The sequence below is a fragment of the Martes martes genome, assembly GCF_963455335.1.
Source record: "Martes martes genome assembly, chromosome: 10".
In the NCBI taxonomy this organism is placed as follows: domain Eukaryota; kingdom Metazoa; phylum Chordata; class Mammalia; order Carnivora; family Mustelidae; genus Martes; species Martes martes.
In genome coordinates, this window is record NC_137898.1 from 3,181,701 (window position 1) to 3,197,868 (window position 16,168).

Genomic DNA, 16,168 nt, shown 5'->3' on the forward strand with positions numbered 1-16,168 from the left:
CCATCCTAACTGAGTTTTATTTTAAATAAGCGGTTTCCTGTTCGTTTAGAATTCCTAAGGGACGCCTGGGTGGCTCAGTTGGTTACGCAGCTGCCTTTGGCTCAGGTCATGATCCAGCGTCCTGGGATCGAGTCCCACATCGGGCTCCTTGCTTGGCAGGGAGCCTGCTTCTCCCTTTGCCTCTGCCTGTGCTCGCTCACTCTCTCTCCCTCCCTCTCTCTGACAAATAAATAAATAAAATCTTTAAAAAAAAAAAAAAAAGAATTCCTACCTAAAGAAATGGACAACATCACAGTGTAAACCCATTTCCCTTCATGAAAAGTGCCTTTTAAGGAGCATGCCTCTTAAAAAGGGAATCTTCTGATAAACTAAAGGTCAAGGGTCAGGAAGTCAACTTCCACGGGGAACAAAGTGACCAATACCAGAGGGACATGAGCAAGCAAGTGGATCAAAAAAAGTTTATTCTGGATAATTAATTTAAAAAAAATCATACCTATGATGTGTGCTACAGAAACTTAGATACAATAATTGCATATAAAACCCGACCTAATTGTGGTAAAGCGAAGATTATGCAAGAAACACACTTCAGGAAGTAGATGCTCACGTCCCCAACACCTGAGACACCTCAACAGAATCTTCCAGAAAGACACTGCCCCTGACCGTTGCCAGCACCGCCCTGGCCTCCCCAACTCTCAGCTGGGCGACGTGCTCCCGGGCGGCATGCACGGGGAGCACCCGGGTGGGAGAACGTGCTCTCTGCTTCCCTCTTCAACCAACGCAAAGGATCGCGTCGGACTGTCACAGGACACGGTATTTTGGCACAACGAATATGAGTGCCCCAACGGGAAAACCGTCTCTGGCAGCGTACGACCGTGAAGATGCCTGCCGGCTGGCAACACAACACCATCTTCTTGCCCAGCAGACACAGGGTGCGGTGGCAGGAGGCCGCCCGGGGCCGCCCAGAGGGCAGTGTGCATGGGTTGGGGGATGCTGGACTGGGAGATCTGCTTCAGGGGCAGGAGCGGGGACAGAAGCGGTCCTCCTGGTGTCAGGCATCAGGGGAGGGACGGGAGGGAGGCAGAGGGCGCGGGTCTGGGGAAACAGGAAGGCGCTCCCACCCGGAGCTAAAGCTGCCGCCTGTGGCGCCCCTGCCCTCAGTCCCAACCTCCTGCCAGAGCTCCCTCTGCCGGGGCCAGGGACTCCCCCGGGACACCACAGGGCAGGTCTGAGCACAAGCCGCGTGCGTCGGGGGCCCCGACCGCCGCCAGTGGGGGCGAGGACAGCACGCACTCAGGACAGCGGAGGGTCCCCAAGCGGCTCCCGTGACAATCGGTTTGGCAGAAACAAGGAAAATGCCTGAAATGCGTAGAATCGATTACCAGGTCCTCCTAAGGAGCGTGGTTACAATACGTTAGCACGTTCTGCGGCATGCGCGTCTCCAGAAGCGCCGGCAGGAGGGCCCCGCAGAAAGGCGCCGTGTCCAGCGGCCCCCGGTCCCGGCGCCTACGGCCGCAGCTCCACGTAGTTGGCCGGGAAGAGCCCGTACCTGCCCTTGCACAGCCCGCGCCACCAGCCGTCATCGATCATCTCTATGTTGGTGATGATGTCGTCGGGGTCGAAGGAGATTTCGTCGTCGCCCGCTAGGAGAGAGGGCAGAGAGAGAGGACGTGACGCCCCGACCCGCGGCACGGCCCGGTCTGCAGGAAAGAGTGCCCTGGCAGCCGCTGGAGGGGCCGGCGGCCCCCGGCCCGGCAGCAGAGCACAGAGAGCCTCCCCACGTGGCACGGCCTTCCTTCCACCTGCCCGCCCTTCCCTGTGCCCACCGGCCCCGAGCACGAGACACAGAGCCCGTGTCCGGGCCCCCGCCACCAGGCTTCCCCTGTTCTCCCGCCGGAGAGCACTTATGAGGCGCCAAGGGGAGCCTAGGACGGAGGCGAGCCGGCGGCTGGGGAGGCACGTTCAAGGGTAAATGCACCACGTTGTAAAAAGTCCAGATGCCCCATTTCACAAAATCCACACCCGGATCAACAGAAGGCGTGAACAGACATAAGTAAACGGGAGGAGGGGAACGGTCTTCCCGGGGCAGGACGGCGGCACCACCAGCAGGGAAGGGACAAGGACCCATCCCGCCAGGGGCTGACAGGGGTCAGGGATACAGCCAGCAGCCTGAGGAGGACGCACAGGGTCTTGGGGACACCCCAAAATACCCCTCAGCAGCAGCGAAGGGAGGAAGGCTGGCTTTGCGGGGGAGACTGTGGCCCGCACACTGGACCGAGGCGGTGGGGACCCCGTGAGGCGGGACAGACAGAGGGACCCATTTGGGCCCCACATGGTATGCGGTGAAGACCAGGAAGCTCTCCCAGGACCACCCCGTCCTCGGAGCACGGCCGCGGGTCCCCTCAGGACAAGAGGCCTCAGGGCAGATAGGAGGCAGCTGGTACCAACACGACAAGAGACGGCGGGGACAGGCGGTAACTACAGGACCGGCCCCAGAAGTCATGGCGTCTCAGGGCTGACTCTCCCACTGGGGGACGGAGCGTGCTTTGGGATGGGCAGTGTCCTCGGTTTTGGGGGGGCCCTGTGCCTAACTAAGAGTAACCGAAGGTTTGGGGAGACCGAAAAATGGAGGGGAAAATGGGAGATTCTGGAACTCTGAGATGATTTCAAAACAAGCTGCTTCTTCAAAATTGTAATAATGCCTGCGAGTGACACCCCTAAGAGCAGCATCAGCAGAGAACGGGCAGCGAGTGGGAAGTGAGTGGGAAGGCGGGTCCCTCACCGGCCTGGTAGTCATACAGGGCGACGGCTGTGATCCCGAGGTCGTTCTCATACTCGTCGTACGCGTTTTCCTCTAAAAATAAACCAAAACAAGAGCTGAGGGTTAAACAAAGTGCTCCCGGGGGGGTGCCGAGGCATGTCGCCTTTGTCAGCCAGCCTGGGGGCACCTATCAGGAAAAGGACGGACCCCAGGTTTAAGGAGCAAACACCCGCTTCCCAACACCGACACCAGCCGGCAGCAGGACAACCGGGGTGGGCACCGAGGCCGCTTTTGGAGGACGGGCTGCTACACTGCGCGTGTCGGGTTCTCAGAGGGGCCCCGCGCTGCCCGACACCTCACGTCACACTGGGGGAAGCGCTACGGCTCTGTCCTGAGCTGTGTTCTTGGATGGGTTCAGGTTCCATCAGCCCAAACATACGGAAAGAAACGTCATCTTTAAAGCTAAGAGACCGATTCCAGGATTCACTCTGCTGAAACATCTACATGATTTTCAGAGTTTGCAGAAATCATCTTTAAGGACCTCAAGATGCTCTCTGATCCCGGAGCCCGGCTCTGCCCCGAGCGCCCACCGTGAAGGAACAGCAGAGGCCCCGTCCTTCACACTCCTCGAACCCACCACCCCGGAGCAGCCGGGCCTTCCTGGAACCCCCGCGGGAGCCCCTGCCGAGCCCCAGGGAAGGGGGTCTGGCACCCTCCCACCCAGGGAGACGAGGACCCCGCCGGCACAGGCAGGGTGGGGAGGGCCAGGCAACGGGGAGACAGGCACCCCTTCCGCAGAGGAGTGCAAACAGGGGACTCGGTGGGGCGCCCCTGTACGCGTACCTGCTTGATAGTGGCCGGGGGCCTCTGTGGCCTCATAGACGGCGTCCGAGGCGTAGGCCGGGCCCTGCTGGCTGCTGGCCTCCTGGTAGCTGGCCACTTCCATGCTGTACACAGGCTCAGGCTCAGCCCTGAACGAAGCCGCGTCCTGGGGCGGGGGAAGGGTGGAGGAGACGTGACCCGTGGCCCACGCTGGGTCCCCAACACATGACTTGTCAGTCCCGGGGGGATCGCGGCACAGACACGTGGGCGAGGAAGCACCATCACTAACGTTTTAAGCACACTCAGGTCCTAATCATGGCCCAGCGCCGTGAGAAGGCCCACGTGGCATTTCCTCCTCAACAACAACCTCCCGCCCACTGCCCCGTCCCAGCCCCTGAGCCCCCGGAATCCCGTAGTGACGAAACCACACAGCCCGTGGAGAACAGCACCGTGCCACGCGGCCGAGGGAGGCCCCAGCAGGCCTGCCACGCCCTGCCCGGCAGCTTCGCAGCATCACGCCCCCTCCCAGCCCGAGGAACCGAGTCCGCCCGAATCCCCCAGGGGAAGGGAGAGTGACCGGCAAGCCGCGGGCAAGCACAGGGACTCAGGAGAGGTCCACGCCGGGCTGCTCAGTCACCACGACTTCTGACCCGGATGGAAGGAAGCGGCTTTAGGCCGTCTTTCTGACCAGGGTCCATCCGAAGGTACCCTCAGGGGGGTCACAGAGAGAAGGGACACACAGAAAAGCCCCAGTAAGAACCAGTGGGATCAGGCACTGGCTTTTGCTGGCTGATGACCATCGTGGCTCGGGCAGCCCGTGAGAGCCACCAGGGAGGCCACGGAGAGGGGACCCTGCATCCTGGCCAGGCCCTGTGCCACCGAAGGATCCAGCCGCAAAGGAGCGACGGGCCCAGAGTCCGTGGATGTGCGGGGACGCCCTGGAGGGCCAGAGGCCGGTCACGGTAGGGGGGCACTGTGCCGGCTGCCCCGCGGACCCTGAGCAGCCCGGGGGCGCAGGGGACCCCATCCCGGACTGCCGGCGGCCCCCACTCCCTGTCTTCTGGCAACAGCACCTCTGCCCCCAGCATCTCACGTGGTTCTGACAGGGCTGCCCGTCATGGGACCCCCCTGCCCTCCGGCTAGGGAGAGCAAGCCACGCCGCCTTCCCAGAGGACCAACTCCTCAGTGACCGGCCGGCAGTGCAACAGGACGAGACGAGATCGCTCGAGGCTCCTCCTGCCAGTGGGTTATGAGCCCCAAGGTCATGCGCCAATGCCTACGAGTCCAGGAAGACACGGGCACCACGCAGAGGGAGCCCAGTGGCCACGTGATTTCCCCCGAGATGCAGGCTTGCTGCCCGGAGCTTTCTGGTTCCTGAGCTAACCGGGAGGCTCACCCCTTCAACTGTCAGCTGAGCTGAGGCAGCTTCTGTTCCTCACCACCCAATAGCCCCGACGCCCCAGTGAAAGAGGTGGGCAAGGGAACCAGGGCAGTGGCCGTGGGGACAGAGGAGACAGGATGCAGGGCTCAGCCAGGTGGTCACTGAGGCAGTGGCAGCGGTCTCCCGAGAGACCTCTGCCGAGGCAGGACAGACACCCCGCGACAGAATGAGGAACGGTGAGGCGGGAGCCCGGTCAACTCAGAGCCCAGGAAAGAAGACAGGACATGAGCCGGCGGCCACAAGGCACTGATGGTGGGAATGAGGATCGCGGGCCAAGGACGGTCACCGAGAAACTCAATGTTCAAGAGGGACTGGGAGGGAAAGCTGGTGAGGCCAGCTGGTGAAGTCACCTCACGTGCCAGAAAAAGGGTTTCTAGACTAAGGGACTGATGTCAGTGTCAGATGCAGCAGACGGTAAGCGAGATGAAGACCAGAAATCGTCCACGTGGCGTCAGGAGAGCCGCCCGGGAGGCAGCAGGCTGGGCCAGGAAGGCCAGCGGGGGTGGCCACACACACGGGGAGAGGCTGGACATGGAGCACGGGCCCCCCAGCACTCACAAGGGCCATCCCCTCGGGTGGGGCATCAAGCAGAGTGGGGTAGGGGACCCCTCTCCGTGCACAGTGACATCCACCTGGGAAAGGCGTCTTTGGGGGGGTCAGACCCATCTGCACGCTGAGCAAGAACACCAACCTCGTAGACGGGGCTTGGGGGCGGCCTCTCCTGAGCCAGCTGAGGAGTCGGGGAGGCTGGGGGCGTCGGCTTCTGGGCCTGGGCCTGCTCCTGGAATGGAAAGGCAAGGGGCGGTCAGGTGAGCAGAGAAAGGTCCGCCCAGGCTCACGCGACCGCGCGCTCACCGCCAGAGCGGAGCACAGGGAGGACTAAGCACAGAGACTTCAGCACAAGGGGAAGTGAAAATCTCGCATCATCAACACACAGGACCTAAGGGGCCCCCGGTCCTCCTGCTGTCACCACGCAAAGCACAGGGTGCAGGCAGGCGGCCAACCCGTGCCCGGCCCAGACCTCGCACAGGGACCAGAGGAGGACCTCGAGCCTCTGGGCTGCCGCGGGCGGGACTGAGATTCTGCAAACCTACAAGCACGCGGGACAGACAGGAGTCTTTGGGGGCCAGAGTGGGGGCTGGCATCTCAAAGACGCAGACACCCCAGCCCCCAGATCCTGGGAAGAGGCGACCTCACAGGGCCAAAGGGACAGAGCGTGGACGCAGTTAGGGACGGGAGGTGGGAGACAATGCCGGGATCCCCGTGGGGGCCCGACGTAACCACAGGGTCCTTCCCACCGAGAGGGACGCAGGCATGTGGGAGACCCATCAGAAGGGGTCACCACGGAAGCAGAGGCCAGAAAGAGCCCCGAGCCAAGAACACGGGTGTCTCTAGAAGCTGGAAAAGGCCAGGAAACGGGTCTCCTCGCAGCCTGCAGAGCTGAGAGAGGGTCCACGTGTGCGGCTCCGAGGCAGAGTCTGGGATCGTGTGGGATGGCAGCCCCAGGAAACCTATGCGGACAGCCTGATGTCACAGCAGAAGAGACAGATGTGGACCAAGAGGGGCCGGTACCAGGAAGCAGCAGAAGCAGGAACAGAACCCTCCCCGGCCTCCGCCCTGCTGCCAGCCGGACAGTCAGGGTCCCACGATGCCCGGAGCCAGCCCCAGCTTAAAACACGGGGGGTGGGTGTTCCCGTGGAGGGGGCGTGTCCGGGCAGGCTCCGCAGGTGCGGCCAGACACGGAGCTGCCCTTCACACCTGAGCTGCCACGGGGAGGGTCTGTGACGGCCCCTCTCACAGCCGCTGGCCACAGACAATAACTTGTCACGGCGAGCCAGCACGACCCGAGAGTCCAGTGCGTGTGGATTCGTGACGTCCTGCCCGCCTGCCGATGGGAGTGTCCCATGGCCCGGAAGATTGTGGAGTCCAAGCGGCTCCCCAGGACCAGCAGAGGCGAGGGGCAGCGGCTGGAAGCAGAGGACAGGATGGCAGAAGAGACAACAAGACAAGGCAAAACAAAGATACCAGACAGAACCTCGACGACAGCTGTCCGCGAGCCGCCGGCTCATGCTGGGCCGTCCAGACGCCGATGGGACCCAGCAGTCCCAACGAGCAGGCTTAAAATGAGGAAGGCAGTAATCACTCGCTGAAACCACTACCAACCGCCCTCCAGCGTGTGTACCCGTGAGCTGGACAACCAAGAAAACCTAACTTGCAACCCCCTTAATTCAAAAGCTTCTAGCAATTGAGGGTATAGCTCAGGGGTAGAGCATTTGACTGCAAGTTTCTAGCAATCCCGGAACAGAAACAAGAAACAATTACACGATCTTGTTTTTATTCTGCCTGCGATGAAACCACCCTCAGATTCTATTTAATTCGTCTCTACGGTGCTCACAGCACGTTCATTTCCTCAACCGTCCCTTCCCTCTCGATGGGGGTTCTCTGAGCCCTAACTACTGATTTTGGGGAGCAGACATCTAGAGAGCGCAACAGAGCTTTCTGGTTTATGAAAGAACATCACAGGCTTTATCTGTGACTCCGCTTCATAACTACCCAAGAAAGAGAGGTGGTGAGCTCCCCGTCCCCGCTGCACGGGAGAGCGCGAGGCCACAGCACAGGGAGCGGCTGGGCTCAGTCTGCCTGGTCGGCCGCTGCTAACATGGGGACCCGAGCCACAGACATGCAGGCCACAGGGAGAAGGCCGAAGAAGAAACAGGCCCAGGCTCTCCCCATCTCCCCCTGGCTCTGACCGCAGGACAAAGACGCACGTGCACACACAGCGGACGCAGGTACGAAAAGGAGAGAGTTGAAAGAGAAAGCAGAGAGTGGCTCTGCTCCTTCCCAGGGAGCCCCTCTGTATTCTCAGCCTCCTCCCCAGGAGGAAGGGGCTTCCAGAGGGCCACGGGTCAGAACAGAGACTGTCAGGCCCACGTGGGGTCCGGGGCCCTGCAGGGGCGGCGGGCACGCGAGCAGCACGGCTGACCGGCTAGGACCTGGCGGTCAAAGGCTCCGCCCACCTTGTGGGCGGCTGAGGGTACAGCTCCTAAGAGCAGAGCCTTGAACGAGGGTTCTGAACGTTCTCCACGGAGAAGCTTCGCGACCGCGAGCCGGGGAAGGCACACTCACGTGCAGCCGCCTCCGGGCCTCCTCCTGCTCCTGCTTCTCCTTCGCCGTCCTCTGGGCCTTCTCGGCTTCCACCTTCCGCCTATCCTCCTGCTCCTTCTCCTTCGCCAGGTTTTCGAAATTTGCTCGGATGTTGCTTGTTCTGCTGTTCACTACAGAGGGGAGGAGAGACGCGCGCCGGGCGTCAGAGCGGCAGCGTATCCCCCGACCCCAGCCCCGCGCCAGGGCGGCCTGCCACGCGGGACCTGGCGTCACGCACAGCTGTCCCCCAGCGGCCAGCTCAGCCCGCCCGTCCCAGGCCAGCCTCCACGCCCTCGTCTCCCGGACACTCTAGGGGCCTGCCGGAGGGCGCAAGCCTGGCATCGGGAGTATTTCCTATTCCAAAGGGCGCTGGATTCTTTGGCAGCACACAGGAGGGGACCAAAACGTTTTCCCTGAGGACGGGGCCTGACGACCCCGCACAGAGCACTGCTGTTCCGTAAATCTCAAGCCCCGAGCACATCTCCTTGGCGGGGGGAGGGGCCGCAGACCACGTCCTGCCAGGGTCTCGGGCGAAACCATTCGTGTGCTGAGCTGCTGGACCCTTCACGGAACGTCGTTTTGCCCTGACATAACGGACGAGGTACGGGTGTGTGTCCTGTGCACCTGGCAGGCTTTCTCTCCAAGATGAATCAACTCAGTCTGTCACCAATGGGAAAATTCAAGCTTCCAAGAAAAATTCAGAATTGTGGAAACCCTGTATCTGCTCTGAGCATGACACCCCCCAGGTTCACGTCAGGACTCTGGTAAGACTGGTCACAACACGAGCATCACTGGCGGGATGGCGGAATGTGAAACACAACGCTTGGAAATTTGGCTTAACTCGATGGTCTAGTACTCTGCAAACGTCCACTGCCCGCTCCGGAACCACGCGCTCTGTCAGGGACACGACCCTCTGGGAGCACCAGGAACACACTGGCTGTCCGAGGGCAGGGCCACGAGGGCATACCCGCCATGACCCGAGACGCGAGGGTAACGCTCTTCTCTTTCCCAATGGGGTATCTGGAGGGTCCAGAGTTCCCTCCTAGACACCACTTACGACAGATCGAAGCAGCAACAGCTCCAGAGCAAAGGTCCCTGACTAAGCAGATTTACTGACACACAAAGCAATGCCACATTTCTGCACAGGTTTTGCTTCAAAAACGTGGTTATTTTTTCTATAAAAAGTATATAATGCTGGGGCGCCTGGGTGGCTCAGTGGGTTCAGCCTCTGCCTTCGGCTCAGGTCATGATCTCAGGGTCCTGGGATCGAGTCTCGCATTGGGCTCTCTGCTCAGCAGGGAGCCTGCTTCCCCCTCTCTCTCTGCCTGCCTCTCTGCCTACTTGTGATCCCTCTCTCTCTGTCAAATAAATAAATAAAATCTTAAAAAAAAAAAAGTATTATGATGTCAACATGGGATGTTTCATCGTTTTTAAGTGAATAAGCGAAATCTTAAATTCCTGTGTTTCGATCCCACTACAATAAAGATCAAGAGACACAAGCCCCACCAACACTCCCTACGGGCACAGAGGGATAGAGGGACCCGAGACCCCCAGGTCTGGGAATTGCTGACCCGGGGTGTCCACAGGAAACAACGGGGACGCTCTCCCTCCCCTCCATTTAGCACTTTCTACACATTTTCTCCAACACAGCGATCATCCTCAGGGTGTGGCCCACATGGCCGGAGCGGGTAGAGGGCGCGTTCCCTGGTGGCGGCCAGCTCCGAGGGCCAGCAGCAGCCGCCGGGTGCACAACCCGCAGAGGGAAAGGGCAAGAGCGTCTACTTCAGCTTCTGCGCAAGCAAGCAACACGCTCCTCGTGTCAGAGCCGCGGCTCACAGGCCTCAGTGGCCAGCCGGGGTGGGAGGGAGCCCTGCAGGCACTACAACCTCCCAGAACCTGGTCCCTGGCTGTGAGGGGGGTCCTTGCAGATGGGCGGCTGGCCCAGCTCTGCTCTGGAAGGTGCCCCCCACCACACACAAACACAGACCCCCCCCACCCCCGCCCAGTGGCGGAGCGTGGCGACAGGCTGCGGGGACATGCAGGCCTTCCGTGGAGGCACGGCGGAACCCCTTCCCCACAGTGAGCAGGACAAGGCCGCCCTCCAGCGCTCTCAGCCCACACAGTGCCCACGACGGGAACACCGCGGCACCGGGGCCAGCCACGACTTACCCGCCTCGACGGGGATGGTCTTCTGATACGCTGGGGCCACCTGGGCAACGTCGTCAAACGTGGAAGCGTTCTACGGAGACGGAAGTGGGAAAATCAGGGGAGCACTCTCCTGCCTCCGCCAGCCCGCCAGGCCTCCTACCTCGCCCCAAGGTGGGGGCCGGCCCTGCAGCTCCCGGAAGCACCACCAGGGGCACCCAGGGGTCTCACGCCCACCTCCCGGAGGACGCGATGGCGTCGGGGTGGGACGATTACCCCGTGTGACACGGCACCGGACGGGACGTGGCATCCCACACCTGCCCAAACCCACGCGATGTGCGACGCCAGGGGCAAACCCCAATGTCAGCCAAGGACTCTGGGCAATGAGCGCGTGTCTGCGCAGGCTCGTGGGTAGTACAAGCGCGTGCCCCTGGGGCAGCGGCGGCGGCGGTGGGGGGTATCGGGAGGGCTGGTGACTGGTAGCGGGAGGGGCTGTGCACAAGGGAAAGCAAGGGTATACCGGAAACCTGTCGCTTTGCCCCGTGTTTGCTGAAACTGCTCTGAAAACAGTCAACAAGCGCCCGCCCCCAACCCCGCAAAACACACATCGGCATCGGTGCCGATAACCCGACTATGGGCTCTTCTCAAGCCCCTCACCCTCCCGGGCCCCCGAGGGAGGCCCACATGTTGGCGGGGATCCCGAGCCTCTGCTCTGCCAGGGACGGCGCCCTGGGCCACGCCGGAGCCTCGCGGGGCCTCGTCATCCAGTCCCCAACGCGCGAGGTCCCAGCCTTCCGTTCTGCAGAGGACGCAACTCCGTCACAGCGCAGTGACAGTGATGACCGCCCGTCCAGAGCCGGACTCAGACGCATACGGACAGGCCCAGGGCACCCCGGCCATCCTCGGTTTCCCCGTAAACGCCTCCCGGACGAACGCGGCTGGGGCTCAGGACACAGCTGCTTCTAACACACGAGCGAGGAGGACGGGGCCGCAGGGAGCGAGCAGCCGGAGCTCACGGCGACGCGAGGCTGAGGGAGAGCAGCTGCTCTGCGGGGTGCAGCGCTGGGACACGACCCAGCCTTCCTCCCGTCACCACCTGCCCTTTCAACCCAGCGGCGTCCAGTCGGGCCACCTCCGCACCCAGGGGTCACCGAGCCATGCCCGCCTCTCCTCCACATGCAGCTGCTGGGCTGCCCTGACGAAACCCTCTGCCCCTTCCAGACGCCCCCCCAAAACTGCCCACGTCTGCCACGCCTCTTTCCAGAAAGGTCTCCAATGCCCGTCCCTCGCCCTGCCCTGCAGCCTTGCGGGAAGAGGGTGCCTACACCCTCCCGACCGCTCCCCGCGGCTCCAGGGGTGACAGCCTCGTCCAGCCGGTTCTCCAGCGCCACTCGGGGTTGTCTTTGCCACCTCCCTGGGGGCTTTTGTCCCAGCTGTGCTGTCTCCCCAACACCGCGCCCACCTCCTCCTTCCTGACCAGAACCCTCTCCCTCTGCTGCCACTCCCCAACGTGGACACAGCTCCCCGTCCCCTGGCCCAGGACGCGGGACAGCTCTCACCACTGCCGCCACCCCAGGGACTGCTGCAGACCGAAGTCCCAGGGGCCCCACCTCTCTCGGCGACAACCTCATGTCACCGCCTGGCTCTGAACCCCTTGCACACGTTTACTGGAACCGGGGGAGTTCCCACACCTTCTCCCCAAGCCCGGGCCCCTGCCACTTGCTCCCGGGGCCCACACAGTCACATGGCAGGGTCCCCCGGGGTGACAATGTCCGAGTGGCCACCTCTGAGCCTGACGGAGCAGGACTGCAGGAGGACCAGCCCCGCCATCGGTGACCAGGAGCCAGGCACAAGACTGGGCAGGACGGCCTGCCTTTGTTCAGCGGACCTGAGGGGACAGACCTGCCCCCCGTCCCCAGCATGCAGCTCCTAAGTTCACCACGCTGATGCAGTCGGGCCATAAACAAGAACGGCCACCCGACACGTGCTTAAGACTGACCCGCCAAGACTCTGAAGCCAGCAGAAGCGACACAGGCCCTGGTGAGAGGAACGGGGTATCCCAGGGAGACCGCTGTAAGAGGTGGCCCAGCACTTGGGCTCTGGCTCTAGATCAACACTGGGCCTTCCACAGCGACACAGACGCTCCAGATCTGGAGGCCCCAACACGGCAGCCGGCACCCACGCGTGGCCAACAGGCTCTTCTACCATGGCCCGTGCGACCAAGGAACCCGGTTTCCAAAGTGGTTTCCTACTAAGCTGAATTCAGAGAGCGACACGCTCTTGGGCCGTCAGTCTCGTGTCCAGGTTCCGACGTGGTCCAGCCACACACCGACTACCAAAGGGGCAGGGACGGTATCTGCCTCAGAGCGCGGCCGTGCGCGGCCCCAGGCAGAACACCCCCAACAAGCGAGGTGAGGCCTGGCACGTGGGCAGCAGCACTCAGGGTCTGTCCTCCTGAACGTCTGAGCCCCCACCCACCGGAGACCATCCCACAGCAACACCCAGCCGGGCCTCCGTCAATTCCCGAACTATCCGCAGAAAAGACAGCCCTGGGTCGGAAACACTCACCTTATCCATGCGGTCCTTCTGCACCCCGTATTTTCCGCCGAATCCTTTGGAGTAGTCTGAAAAGAGGCACAACACAAGGCTTACTTGGGGGTCGAGGAGCAGCACAGTGACACCACCAGAGCCATGCAGACCCAGAAACAGCCCAGGAAAATGCACCCAGCGCAGAAAGAAACGAGAGCCACCAAACGATGCGTCTTTACTTGCAAGGCGAGTCTGGATTCTACCACTGGTGTTCGGGAGGCAGGCAGGTGCGAGGCAGAGAAGAGGCGTGTGCATGCTTTCCCGCGTTCTCCCGAGGGACAGGAAGGTGTGGGCGGGCAGGCAGTGAGGTCGAGGAGGCCACAGCGCGGGCCGGGGGGTGGGGGGCACCGCTTCAAGAGCACAGTCTTCCGCCCAGCAACGGCTGACCGGCCGCGGCCCTTCCTGTATCCTGCTCTGTGAGCGCTAAAAAGAAGCTCAACTGTGGGCTTCTCGCACTTTTTTCAAAAGTAAAAATAACTCCATGGGGGAACTCTACCAGCCGAAGACTTATGTCCCGGCAACACAGGTCTACAGGGTAGTCATGGCGTCACGCAGCGCTGCCATGGAGACCTGAGGCTGTCCCCACGCCGTCTCCCGGACGGACCCAAGTGCGTGCTCCCACCCCGCCGGGACCCTGGCACCGGACACCTGAGCTTTGCCCCCAGATCTCAGGCCATCACTCCTTTCCCAGCTGCACTCCCCGTTCTAACAACTCGGTTAGAGATTGAATGGTCATTAGCGGCGCCTGGGTGGCTCAGTGGGTTAAAGCCTCTGCCTTTGGCTCAGGTCGTGATCTCAGGGTCCTGGGATCGAGCCCCCCGTCGGGCTCTCTGCTCAGCAGGGAGCCTGCTTCCGCCTCTCTCTCTGCCTGCCTCTCTGCCTACTTGTGATCTCTGTCAAATAAATAAATAAATAAAATAAAAAAAGACTGAACGGTCATTAAAGAAAAAAACGCACTGGCCAGAGTCCTAATACCTACATCTAGAAATTTCATTTCTTTCCCGTTTTGAGCACATACCAGTGGCTCTGTGCGAGGAATTTACACATAGATGGTGTCACCCAAAAAACAAAAACAAAAAGAAAACATCCCCACCCCAGCCAAGGACACCACCACAAGGGAAACACAGAGACCACATAGAACACGAAGGCTCGGGGCCAGGCAGAACCGAACAGCTCCTTGCGTGACTCCCAGCGGTCACGGCCAGCGGCACGAGCTCCTGGGAGACAAAAGACAGCCCACCCCACCCCTCATCATGTTACAGGGTTAGGAGAATGTTACCCTAAGAATGACTCCTCTTACCAGACACAAGTTCTAAAGGACGGGGCAGAAAGGGCTGCAAGTTAGAATCACCCAGCCCCAAACCGGGCTAAAAATAGCCACGTGCCCCTGCCAGCGGCTAACTCGGAAGGCTGAGCCCCTGAAGTCCATGCTAGAGGCGGCTGCACTGGAGGGAGGAAGGGGGGGGGGGGGCTGGTGAGCGACTATGCCTTGCTGGGACTCGTGCTTGGCCAGTCTCTCCTTGTAATCAAACCCCACAGCACAGGAGTCCTGCCTCTCGGACTGAACACCAAATCTGCCTCCGAAACCAGCTTTATAATCTGAAAATCCACAAGCAACAGTGGGGAAAACCGAGAGAGGAAACAGTCTGGTTAGGATCGTATCAGCAAGTGCAAGCATCACACATGTCGCTTAGAGAACGCAGAGCTTGGGCTCGATTCGGCAGCACAGGTACTAAAGGCAGAGCTCCGCGGAGCCCAAGGGCAGAGCCAGCTCCCGGGCTCACACACAGGCCCGAGTCCGTGCTGAGGCTACAGGACACACTGAAACTCATGACGCTTCAGCCCAGGTCTAAAAAGAGGTTAGGAACTGCAAATGAAATCATTCCGGAAAAGCACTCCACGCTGAGGTCTCCTTCTGGGGTCCTACCTCGCTGCGGACCCGAGAGTGCATCTCTGTGCGTGTAAGGCAGAGACGCACTGTGCACAAGAACCACAGGGCCCCGCAGGTCGGCCCCCCTTCCCAGCGTGCTGGCTGCAAGGGCAGATGCGAGGCCAGCGCACACGTGGCAGGGCCCACACCCCGGCCCGCAGCCTGGGTCCCAGGGATGGTGCTCGTCCTGACGTGAACACGCTGCCGGGCGCAGGCAGCACCCACGGCACACCTGGTCAGCGGGAACGCACATGCGGGCAGGAAACAGCGTTCCCAGGATGCTCCGGGAGCAAAGGCGGGCACGGCGCCCCCTTATCCTAGCAGCTCCCGGGGGAGGAGGGCTCATCACTACACTAGCTGGGGCGTTTTTCCAAAAACGTGGCTGGCAGAGGACAACCCCAAACGGTGGAGAGAAAAGGACACACGACAGAAATGTAGCAAGAACACGGCACACTGGCAGACCTATGGACGGAAACAAACTTCTGGAATGTTCTCAAGTAGAAGCCGGCATAACAAACATTACCTTTTTGGGATTCGTGCAGCTGCAATTTCTCCTGGTGATCCCAGCCAAGAGCACATTTGTCTTGTCTGTCTGTCTGTACACCGAATTTTCCTCCAAACCCTTTCACGTAGTCTACACACACAAGAAAAGACCACGGTCTGGTGTCAGCAGGGAACACAGGCAGCAAGTTCCTGGTACAGGCAGATACACACAACCTGCTACATCCGTGCTTGCTCCTCCCACAGGAAGACGGCCACCTCGAGAACGTCTGGAAAGCAGCCTGACCTGTACTCTCGGCTCTGTGACCACAGAGGACCCTGCATACGAAGCTCCAAGACCCGCGGCCAAAAGCAGCCCCAGCGAGCCGCCACGCCTCCCCGTTTACAACACAGACGTGTGACACGCAGCCGTTATCACAGGCAGCGGCTGGGGTGCCGGGGCCAAAGACGTGTCAGGATATGGTGTCATTTAACAGCTGTGCTGGGGACCTGCTATTTCCACGTGCGGTACTGAATTACAAAGAGGCATCTAACTTCCGGGGTTCCCTCCCCTCTGGCCAACCCCCATCAGGCCACCAGCTGCCGGCGAGAAGAGAAGAGAAAACCGGACGCACCTTTCTGCGACTCGTGCTTCTCCGTCTTGCCCTGGTACTCGAAGCCCACGGCGCTCTTGTCCACCTTGTCCTTGTCGATGCCATACTTGCCGCCGAAGCCCTTGGAGTAATCTACACACGAGGAAGGTACTGTTTACACACCAGCAACACAATCAGCGAGCCGATCTGAGAAAGTATTCCTATCACCCAATTTAAAACAACACAACACAAGCCAGAAGTCTTCC

General features: G+C 61.0%; 1 protein-coding gene across 4 annotated transcripts in view; it reads right to left on the reverse strand.

Annotated features, from left to right (window-relative positions):
* Positions 1 to 444: 444 nt before the first annotated feature.
* Positions 445 to 16,168, reverse strand: part of CTTN (cortactin) — a 32,218-nt gene continuing 16,494 nt past the window's right edge. For 2 of the 4 annotated variants that reach the window (XM_080815371.1, XM_080815370.1), the window contains exons 9-17: positions 15,945 to 16,055; positions 15,353 to 15,463; positions 12,879 to 12,934; positions 10,335 to 10,404; positions 8,148 to 8,296; positions 5,713 to 5,802; positions 3,602 to 3,746; positions 2,780 to 2,851; positions 445 to 1,640 (exon numbers count right to left, since the gene is read on the reverse strand). In XM_080815371.1, the coding sequence (XP_080671497.1) occupies positions 1,504 to 1,640; positions 2,780 to 2,851; positions 3,602 to 3,746; positions 5,713 to 5,802; positions 8,148 to 8,296; positions 10,335 to 10,404; positions 12,879 to 12,934; positions 15,353 to 15,463; positions 15,945 to 16,055 (941 nt within the window). In that variant the 3' untranslated portion in view covers positions 445 to 1,503. Of the gene's footprint in view, positions 1,641 to 2,779; positions 2,852 to 3,601; positions 3,747 to 5,712; positions 5,803 to 8,147; positions 8,297 to 10,334; positions 10,405 to 12,878; positions 12,935 to 14,387; positions 14,499 to 15,352; positions 15,464 to 15,944; positions 16,056 to 16,168 lie in introns of all 4 variants that reach the window. The other 2 variants (XM_080815373.1, XM_080815372.1) reach the window with 2 other exon arrangements.